At 37.6% G+C, this 11,253-nt stretch overlaps 1 protein-coding gene across 1 annotated transcript in view; it reads left to right on the top strand.

Annotated features, from left to right (window-relative positions):
- The window catches only part of CROT (carnitine O-octanoyltransferase), a 34,348-nt gene that overhangs the window by 17,707 nt on the left and 5,388 nt on the right, over positions 1–11,253 (top strand). The window contains exons 6-13 of the mRNA XM_069086116.1: positions 1,431–1,488; positions 2,371–2,464; positions 2,580–2,705; positions 5,660–5,761; positions 8,858–8,941; positions 9,218–9,325; positions 9,524–9,654; positions 10,589–10,712. Of these exons, the coding sequence (XP_068942217.1) occupies positions 1,431–1,488; positions 2,371–2,464; positions 2,580–2,705; positions 5,660–5,761; positions 8,858–8,941; positions 9,218–9,325; positions 9,524–9,654; positions 10,589–10,712 (827 nt within the window). The remainder of the gene's footprint in view (positions 1–1,430; positions 1,489–2,370; positions 2,465–2,579; positions 2,706–5,659; positions 5,762–8,857; positions 8,942–9,217; positions 9,326–9,523; positions 9,655–10,588; positions 10,713–11,253) is intronic.

The following is an 11,253-nucleotide window of genomic DNA, read 5'->3' as shown; positions in this document are numbered from 1 at the left end:
TTTTTTTAAAAGCGTAGTCTGAGTTTAAAATTCAGACTTTTTTAATATGAAAAAATTCAAAAAGTCTAGGAGGCAGGGAAGCACATGCTTTTATTTCATAAACAAATGGTATAAAAACTCAGAGTTTGATGTTTTAACTATTAACTTGGAAGTAATTTCTTACTATGTTAGGTAAAATCTCACTCCCAGCACGAAATGTACCTTTTGTGAAAAGGCCATTTCAAAGTAGTTGAACATTATAGATTTAACAAAACTGGGTAAAGTGTTATTTTCTTTGCCCCTCCTCCACATTCCCAAGGTTTGAAAAAAAAAATTTTCCCTGCAAATCATTTATTTCTGATTCAAGTTTTTCTTTTTGCTGAAATGTTACAAATTTTATAATCAGTTGTCTTACTGTAATCATTTAAATCACCAAATGCATACTGACCTACCTAAATAAATATACCTCTTCCAGGAATGATAATTATCCATTTTGATGTTTTTCAGGCTAACTGTATTTATCCATGGTTGAGAATTAAAATATGTTGAAAGTTTTTGACCTAAGTGGGAAAATGGTCATTTTTTGGAGCAGGAGAGCTGGTTTCACAGCTAAAGCAGGACTGGCAATTTGAAGCTGTCTCCATTCTGACTCTAGTCTGCCTTTCTAGCCTCATTTCCTGTTTCTCCTCTTCACAAATTCTATACTCTAGCCAAAGTGGGCTCTCTAGCTGTTCCCCAAATTACCTTGTGCACTTGCACTAGCCACCCCCATATATGAAATACTCTTCTTTGCAACTCTGTCAAGACTTGGCTCTGTGCTGCCTTTTCAGACCCCCTCAGTACTAGTGTCTTTCCCACTCACAAGCAAGTCAGGACATTCCCCTCATGATGTCATTGGTCCTCTTTGAGAACAAAGGCTGAACAACATTTCAGAGCACTTTGTCTGCTCTCTCCTTCACTCCTACCTTGTGTAACATTTATTTGTGTACATGGCTCTGCCCCAGGAGTGGAAGGGCTCTGAGGGCAGAGCACAGGGCCTTCAGTACACTTAATGTGGCTCTGTCAACTTCAATGAACTTGAGAACAAATTGTACAGTTGAGACACTTGCCAATGAGTGGGAATAAATGCTTTACTGCTGCTGCAGAAACAGGCCCTTTGAGGAATGCTCTACTGCTCCAGAGGTGCTCTGGGCAGTCAGGGAAGACAGGACAATGCAGCAGGAGGCAAAACACGTTTCATCCTCCAAATTTGGGGGGAATATAGGACGAGGGAAATCCTGTGTGTAAATAACCTATTTTGAAATGTTTATTAAAACAGCTATTGCAAGCTGGTTGCAATAGCTCTGTCTCTTAGAAATGAATCCTAAGGTTTTTCCAGCTTTGATCATTGATTTGATGTAGGATGTCATAGTGAAACCTTGAAACTCTCCTTTAAGAGCTTTTTCTTAAAGCAAAGCAACTCCTCTTCCTCATGATAAAAATAACTGGCATTTTTAGAGCACTCTTAGGGTTAGCAAAGCATGTTCTACATCTTCCCATTTGAACCTCACAATTAGTACCTGGGGTATTATTTACTTCCATTTTACAGATGAAGAAATTGAGATCCAAAGAGGTTCCTATGACTAGCCTACAGTCATAGCATAAAAGGGTTAGGGTTAAAGCCTCCCTTGAAATGGGCCTCCTTTCTCTTCACTGGATATATATCATTTAGCTTCTACACTTAAAAAATAGCATACAGCAATTTTGGGGTGAATTTTTGGCATGAATGTGTTTTATACTTAGCTTGAGGCCTTAAAGACTGATTTGAAGCAAAAGAGTATGATGCAAGTGAAAAAATTTAAAACTTCAGACCATATTTTCCTTTTTTAGGTAAGAAACGTAGTGGTAACTTTAATTTCAGATTGGATTGACAGTGTTTATATAATACTGTTTTGTGTAAGAGTATTTTGTTTTAGTTTTCATTTTTGAAAAGTGCTTATATGGACTAGGAAAGAGTGTATGGATCATCTTGAAACAAATTCATTCAAAATCTAATTGTAACCAAATTTGTGCCACTCCTTTGTGTAAAATACACGGCAAAAAAGAAACCCATTGCTAGTCACGTCTTGATCTTCTTTCCTAGCTAATAGTGACATAAGAAGATTTTAAAATATCGATCAATAACAGACACCTAGGGAAGAAGTAACTGATAAATTGTTATAGATTTGTCTAAAGGAAATCTGTTAAATTTTAGTTTAAATATGAGTTTAATTGATTTTGTTATTTAATATTAACTTCCCAATAAATTTCTTATTTAAGAAATAAAATATTAGCATTATGGTTTCTTAAGGAAAAACATCTATAGTATATATACATCCTGAATCCTATGTTAATCTAAATCTTTTTTTAAAGGCAACTGACATATATCCAAAAAAAATGCCACAGTGAGCCTGACGGACCTGGGGTAGCAGCATTAACCAGTGAAGAACGAACCCGATGGGCTAAGGTTGTTACATACTTTTATTAATGAAGATTTTTCTTAGAAGGAAGGTCCCTTTGATATCATCTGAATTTAAAGTGTCTTCATTGTCCAACTTAATCAGTACGTCTTTGTCTTTTAGGCAAGAGAATATCTGATTAGTCTTGATCCAGAGAATTTGACAATATTGGAAAAAATTCAGAGCAGTTTGCTGGTATATTCCTTAGATGATTCTAGTCCACAAGTAACACCTGAAAATTATTCTGAGGTACGTATGTAAAATTTTATTCTTATTTCTACATCTCCATTTTCCCTCACAAGACTCTTGGCTGTATTGGAGATGCTCGGGGTCTTTTAACTTTTTTTAATTTTTTTTTTAATACATTTTGTCTCATAAACTGTTTCAAAGGTACAGAACTATGAGTCAAGTTAAAATTTATAGATATTTAAATAAAGAATTAGTATCAGCTCAGAATTATATAATGTTAACATAGACTTTTAACAATGTTTTGTTAAGTAACAATCAGGTATAAATAAAAGTCCTCTGCTCACGTGCCATGAGGATTGCAGCATTGTTAGAAGGAACGTAATGTATTGTATGAAATTTTCTAGATACCTTAAGTTAAACATGCCAGGTTTAATCATAGTAGTAAATATAGTTTCCAGATAGTTTTACTATTTCTGTAGGATCTGGGGTCAAACCATCACTTTGCTATTGTTACTTGTATGACCACAGACTTTTCCTTAGTTCAGCTACATATACTGACTTGTTATTCATTCTTTGCTATGAGGATGGTTTTAAAGTATCACTTAGTAGATAGGAAATCCAACATTATTTTATCCTTTATGAGACTTTTTTGAATAATCTTCTAGAATATAAATGTGGACCTTTTGTACCTGCTATCATGTGACCTCTCAGGGCCTCAGTTTCCTTGTCTCTAAAATAAAGGGGTTAGATCAATTGATCTCTAAAGTCCTTCTCCTACAGAGTCCTGTGATTTTGTGAACACCAAAATCATGTCTTCTCATTTAATTCTCTATACTACCTTGAATATTGGTTTGCTTTTCCTTACCTCTCAGCCTCTATAGTAATCTATGAGCTCTAGTGAACAAAAAAATGTTACTTGCAGAATTATTGCTCTTCATTCATAACATTCTAATTTATTACATCTTGCTTACAAAAGAAGGAAAAGTAAGTACAGGAAGAAATAGACAGCAAAACTATAGTAGTGGGGGAACTCAACTGTCTCCTCTCAGAACTTGATAAATCCAACCAAAAAAATAAGCAATAAGGAAACTAAGGAGGTAAATAGAATATTAGAAAAGATACACGTGACAGAATGTTGACATGATTTAGACATAAAGAGTTATACCATACATAAACAAATTAGGAGAGCAAGGAATAGTCTACCTGTTAGATCTATGGGGAAGGGAAGAATTCATAACCAAACAAAAGAAAGAGAGCATTATGGGGGGCAGTTGGGTGGCACAATGAATAGAGCACTGGCCTTGGAGTCAGGAGGACTTAACCCCAATTGCCTTGCCTTCCCCCCTCAAAAAAAAGAGCATTATGAAATATAAAATAGATAATTTTGATTATTTTAAAAGACTTTTTTTTTAATAAACAACATCAATGCAACCAATATTAGAAGGAAACAAGAAAGTTGGGAAACAAACTTTACAGCAGGTATCTCTAATAAAGGCCTCATTTCTCAAATGTACAAAGAACTGAGTCAAATTTATAAGAATACAAGTAATTCCCCAATTGATAGATGGTCAAAAGATATGAGCAGGGAGTTTTTAGATGAAGAAATCAAAGCTATCCATAGGCATATGAAGAAATGTTCTAAATCTCTTTTTAAAAAAAAAAGCAATCTGGGTTAAGTAACTTGCTCAAGGTTACACAGCCAGGTGTTTCTGGGTGGGTGCTAAGTGTCTGAGCCCGGGATTCGATCTCCAGGTCGTCCCGACACTGGAGCCGGTGCTCTTACTCGCTGTGCTACCTGGCTGCCCCTTAAATCTCTTTTGATTAGAGAAATGCAAATTAAAACAACTTTGAGGTACCACCTTACACTTGTCAGATTGGCTAATATGATAAAAAAGGAAAATGATAAATGTTGGAGTGGATGTGGGAAATTTGGGACACTAATGCACTCTTGATGGAGTGGTGAATTCATCCAACCATTCTGGAGAGCAGTTTGGAACTGTGCTCAAAGTGTGCATGCCCTTTGATCCAGCAATACCACTACTACGTCTATATCCCAAAGAGATCATAAAAAAGAGAAAAGGGCCTACATGTGCAAATATATATATATATATATATATATATTGCCTTTTGGAGGGCAATTGGGGTTTAGTAACTTGCCCAAGGTTACATGGGTAGTTTTTCTGTTTTGTGTATGTGGGTGTTAAGTGTCTGAGGCTGGAACCAAACTCAGGTCCTCCCAACTCCGGGGCCTGCGCTTTACTCACTGCGTCACCTAGCCGCCCCTCTGCAAAAATATTAATAGCAGCCCTTTTTATGGTGGCAAAATATTGGAAATTGAGGAGATGCCCATTAGTTGGGGAATGGCTGAATAAGCTGTGGTACATGAATGTACGGAATACTATTGTGTAATAAAAAATGATGAACAGGCAGATTTCAGAAAAACCTGGAAAGTTTTGTATGAATTGCTACAAAGTGAAATGAGCAGAATGAGGAAAATATTGTACATAATATCAGCAACATTGTGTGATGGTGAACTACGAATGACTCAGCATTTCTTAGCAACACAATGATCCAAGACAAACACAAAGGACTCACAAAGGAAAATGCTATCCACTTCCAAATAACATAACTGATAGACTCTAGATGCATATCAAAGCATATTTTTTTACTTATTTTATTCTTTCTCTTTTTTCTTTTGATCTGTTTCTTCTTTCACAACTTTGACTAATATGGAAATTTTTTACATGATAGCATATATGTATGTATAAACTATATCAGACTGCCTACCATTTTCAAAAGAGGGGAGGTGAGGGAGGAAGAGAAAATAATTTGGAACTGAAAATCTTGTACAAATGAATGCTGAAAATTTTCTTGTCACGTAACTGGGTAAAAAATAAAATACTATTCAAAATTTAAGAAGAAAGGAAAGTAAGGTTATGAATAGGTTTTATATATTAGCCCTTTTTTTAAAAAATGGTAAAACTAAAGTCATTTGGAAAGACTTTCTGTTTTAGGTAACTGCAATGGTGCTTACTGGTGATCCAACAGTACGCTGGGGTGACAAATCCTATAACTTGATCTCCTTTTCCAATGGAGTGTTTGGCTGCAATTGCGATGTGAGTGAACTTCTGAATTTAACTTTTTCTTTTTTTGTAAATAATGAAGTTAATTGGAAATGCATTAAAATGCCAACCCGTATTGTGGCAGTTTTCATGAACTTACATAAATTTATATATGGCTGTTCTATAACCCTGGTTCTTTTTATATAATCATATAGAAAACTCCTGTGAGTACAAATTATTGGAACAAGCATAGTTAATAGAATTCTCAACTGAAGTAGGGTAAAGATATTTATCTCTTTATCTTCATTAAGATAAAGCATATGTATGTTTGAAATGAAATTTGCATACATGTAATATAAGCTCCTGTAGAACAGATTCTGCAATTTGAAGATGATCATTATAGATGGCATTGATGGAAAAGTTTGGTTTTTTAAAAATATATTTAAAAATATATTTTTAAAAAATATATACCTGGCGGCCAGGTAGCACATCGAGTAAGAGCACCGGCTCCAGAGTTGAGAAGACCTGGAGATCGAATCCCGAATCCCGGGCTCAGACACTTAGCACCCACCCAGAAACACCTGGCTGTGTAACCTTGAGCAAGTTACTTAACCCCAATTGCTTAGGGGCGGCCAGGTGGCTCAGCGAGTAAGAGCACCGGCTCCAGTGTCGGGATGACCTGGATCAAATCCAGGCTCAGATACTCAGCACCACACCCAGAAATAACTGGCCGTGTAACCTTGAGCAAGTTACTTAACCCCAATTGCTTTAAAAAAAAAAAATATATATATATATATATATATATATTTAAATTCACAGATTACTGGGGTTTGTGATCATATATTCAAAAGAAAAGGTAGCTTAGTATGGAACTGTGGGAAAACCACAAATCTTCTTTTGGGACGAAGCAAGTCTGGGTACTGGAATTAGCTTTATCACCACTTAGCTGTGTGCTGCAAGACAAGTCTCCCTTTTTGAGGTATGTTTTTCTCATTAGTAAAATTAGAGTAGGAGGGAAAACTACAATTTTCAATTCTTAATCTTATTTTTTTTTTAGAGGGGGGGAAGGCAGGGCAGTTGGGTTAAGTGACTTGCCCGAGGTCACACAACTAGTGTGTCAAGTGTCTGAGGTTGTATTTGAACTCACAGCCTCCTGACTCCAGGGCCGGTGCTCTATTCACTGTGCCACCTAGCTGCACCCCCCTCCAATTTTCAATTCTTAACTTTTCTGGAAGGCTAGAGAAGGAATGGTGTATGGACCTTGATGAATACAGAGTATGAAATCACTGAAATGTCTTTTAACTTTGGAGATCAGTTGAAATAAGTGAAGAATGTTCTAGAGTTGAAGACCTTTCCTAGAAGTTTTTTGTGTCTTAATAGTCAAATTTAGGTTTTCTCTTGTTTGAGTTTAATTATCTTGTTGTCTCTTATCTCTTGGGGGCAAAAACCAGTTTTTGCTTTTTTCTTTGTATACTCAGGTCTAAGAACAGAGTTTGGCCCATAGTAAGCACTTAATGCATGCTTGTGAATTGCTTTTTGTTGGCCTTGAATGGCAGTTATAGCCTTCTAGAAGCCTGTGAGTTTTCTGTAGAGCTCTACCCCACCATATTCTTTTACATATTTCATCAAGATTTCTTCCCCCCACTTTCCCCCCACTCTTCCTCCCTGCCACAGCCTTCTTCTATTAGCTTTTGTCACCTGGGTGATTGAAGGAAGACTGGGACGGACGATTTCCTCTGCTGCCATGCCCAGAAGCACCACTGCTCTCCATAATAATCACAGCAGCTCACTCACAGCTGTTCTTCACAACTGCTTTGTTAAAGAACAGAATCATTTATTGCCTTCATTTTACATTTGGGGAAAGGGAAGCTTAGAGCACTTAAAGTCATTCTAATGAGTGGTGGACCAGAATTCAGACTCAGGTCTTAAAGTTCAGTGCGCTCTCCACTGCAGCATGCTGCTTCTTCTACTGAACTTCTTCTACCTGGAATGCAGTTGATAGTTGGCAGCTGTGTTAATGAGTAGGGAGGTGGTAACCCAGAAATAGAGACTGGGCTAAAAACATCAACTGAACAGAAGTCAGGTTATCAAGGGATTGTGGGTAGTGTGCTAAGCCTGTATCCACCAAACCCCAGCCCGTCTTTTTGGTTTTTCCCAGATTCCCAATACTGTTTGTGATTCACTTTTTGGAGGGGGGAAGGCAGGGCAATTGGGGTTAAATGACTTGCCCAAGGTCACACAGCTAGTAAGTGTGTCAAATGTCTGAGGCTGGATTTGAACTCAGGTCCTCCTGACTCCAGGGCCGGGGCTCTATTCACTGTGCCACCTGGCCGCCCCGTGATCCACTCTTGAAAGCAATTATGGGCATAGTTAAATTATCTTTTCATGACTATCCAGAATACTCACTGAAACTCTTAACTCTTTATGTTTCTGTGACTTTCAAATTATCATTAGAATAACAAGCAATTACTTTTTCCAAATTTTCCTAGCACACTCACACATCCCCTGAGACTTTCCCAGTCCTACTTTGGAATCCCTGGCTGGGAAAATCCAAATTTTAATGTTGGCTTCTTGTAAACTGTGTCACACAATAGTAGATGAGCTTCACCATGGTGGCTGCACAGTGATAAGAGCCAGAGACCTGGCTTCTCCCAAAAACGTTTCCACTAACTAGCTGTGAGTTCATCAGCAATTTATTTAACTTTCCCTGGCTTTAGTTTCCTGATAGGCCCAGATGAGATGAGCTCCAGTGTTTCTTCTGGCTCTAACATTCTATGATACGTGATATGCCGCTGAAGTTTTTAATTCTGTGATCTGTAAATCCATACCTTTAAAAATGGGATGATGTTGGGGCGGCCAGGTGGCTCAGCAAGTAAGAGCACTGGCCCCAGAGTCAGGATGACCTGGGGATCGAATCCAGGCTCAGACACTCAGCACCCACCCAGAAACACCTGGCCGTGTAACCTTGAGCAAGTTACTTAACCCCAATTGCTTTTAAAAAAAATGGGCTGAAGTGGCATTAGGGAACATTAAGAAACATCTTTATCTTCAACAGTATTAAATTTTGCTGAGGAATGGAGGGAAAATGAAAGTGAGCCTATGCTATGAAGCTTTAACTCTTTTAAACTTATACCTCCTTCATTGTTACAGCATGCACCTTATGATGCTATGGTCATAGTTGAGATCTGTCACTATGTAGATCAGAAGATCTTTGAAAATGAGGGGAAATGGAAGGTATGTTTGACTAAATATTCCTCTTGTTTTTGGTCTGTGCATTTCTTTTTTAGAAATTATATTTCCAAAAGTTGGGGGGGTGGGAGAGGATATAAGAGAGAACAGATTGGGGGAAGGGGTATTCAGTAGGCTCGCTATTTTGGGGTTGGGGGTTAGGGGAAAGACAGGGAGAAAAATTTGTAATTCAAAATCTTGTGGAAATGAATGTTGAAAACTAAAAATAAATAAATTGAAAAAAAAAAAGAAATTGTATTTCCAGATCTTTTCTCTTCTTAGGGTTCTGAAAAAGTGAGAGACATCCCACAGCCCGAGGAGCTTGTTTTCACCGTGGACCATAAAGTATTAGATGACATCGCCCAGGCTAAAGACCAATATCTCAAGCAGGTGGATTTGATGCAGTTTTCTATCAATATTGCTTTTTGCCTTGTGAAAACTTGACCATTTTATAATTAGCGGGCCATAAAGGACAAGTATAGTGATACTGTAAATGGCTCTGGTTTTCTCCAGATTGCTGATTACATGTGGCCTGGGTAGAGCTCACTCTGGAATTTTTTTTTCTGACTCTCTTCCCTTTTTTGTTAGGTATCAGACTTGCAAATCGTGGCTTATGCCTTTACCTCCTTTGGCAAAATACAAGCCAAGAAGCAGCAGCTTCACCCTGATGCCTTTATTCAGCTCGGGCTTCAGCTGGCCTACCACAGACTGCATGGACGGTGAGGGGAAGGCTGGCTCTGCCTCTGTGCCTCCAGATTTGTGCCCTTAGAAGTAATGTGTTGTGCTGAGTAGTAGAGGTCAGGGCTCTAGCCTCTCCTCTAGATGTGTTCCTTCCCCTGTTACCTCTTCCCTTTGATACCATGTCTTCCCCTCTTACTGCCATTGCTTCTGCTGAGTGTTAACTGGGGATCCTTTTTTTTTTTTTTTCTAAACCAGGATTTAGGCAAACAAATTAAACCTCTTATAAAAATGTGAACTTTTTTTTTCTGACACACACCTCAGACAAAACCACTAGCTTTAGGGCAAGAATGATTTTATTTCTAATTTATATTTTTGGAGATAGAAGTCATTGACCAAAGCAGATCTTGGGGAAAGTGAACATAGTTTGTATTTCTGAAATAAAAAAAGCAATTCATCAGATTAGATCCTTTTTCCCCCCTTGTAATCACTTTATAATCCCCTTGTAATCACTGCACAGTCCGTGATTTTTTTGCTTTTTATAGGGCAATTGGGGTTAAGTGACTTGCCCAAGGTCACATGGCTAGTTTTTTGTGTTAAGTGCCTTAGGGCAGATTTGAATTTGAGTCCTCCTGACTTCAGGACTGGTGCTCTATTCACTGTGCTACCTAACGGCCCCAGGTAGATCTTTTTTTTAAATAAATTTTTCTGTTTAAGGAAATGGAAACAATTTGGGATGGATTTTTTTTTCTTATGAGAAAATAACTTTTTTTTTGGAGGGGGGGGAAGGCAAGGCAATTGGGATTAAGTGACTTGCCCAAGATCACATGGCTAGTAAGTGTTATGTGTGTGAGGCTGGATTTGAACTCAGGTCCTCCTGACTCCAGGACCAGTGCTCTATTCACTGTGCCACCTAGCCACCCCAAGAAAATAACTTTTTAGACAATCCTCCATTTAAATTTTTTTCCTTTTTAGCCCAGCTAGCTGTTATGAAACTGCTACAACAAGGGCTTACTACCATGGTCGCACAGAGACTGTGCGATCATGTAGTGTGGAAGCAGTTGAGTGGTGCCGAGCCATGGAGGACCCTTCTGCCAGTGTGAGTCTTGGAGTGGGCTTGGTATAGTTTCTACCCTTCGGCAGCTCCTCTGTTTGAGTTTTCCATTTGTAAAATTTGAGTGAAATCTCATTGGACAATTTTAAGGTGAAAAGCAGTTTTGATATTTCCTATTTATAATATTTCTTCATGTGAAATTTGCACTTGAACAGGATATATATACATACATACACATATTTACACACATATATTTATATACACACAATACATATATAATACACATGTGTACATGTATATAAACATGCACATATACATAGATGTATACATAGATAACTAGAAACACACATATACACAAATACACTCATGCACATATATGTAAGACCACAGTATTTTTATTTCTCCTATCGTCTTATTTCTCCTATATTCCTTCATAGGTCCAAATCTTTCCATGTTTTTCTAAATCAACCAGCTCATCATTTCCTACATCACGGCAACATTCCAATCCAATCACATCGTATCTGAGAAATTGTCTTTGAAAGTGTTTTCCCAGTTTTTTGTATTCCTTCTATTTTTGGCTATATAG

This window comes from Petaurus breviceps, unplaced genomic scaffold, assembly GCF_028583685.1.
Source record: "Petaurus breviceps papuanus isolate PSGF00001 unplaced genomic scaffold, PetGlider_PUasm1.0 178, whole genome shotgun sequence".
In the NCBI taxonomy this organism is placed as follows: Eukaryota; Metazoa; Chordata; class Mammalia; order Diprotodontia; family Petauridae; genus Petaurus; species Petaurus breviceps.
The sequence above is the reverse complement of the archived record's forward strand: the minus strand, read 5'-3'. Positions and strand labels throughout refer to the sequence as shown.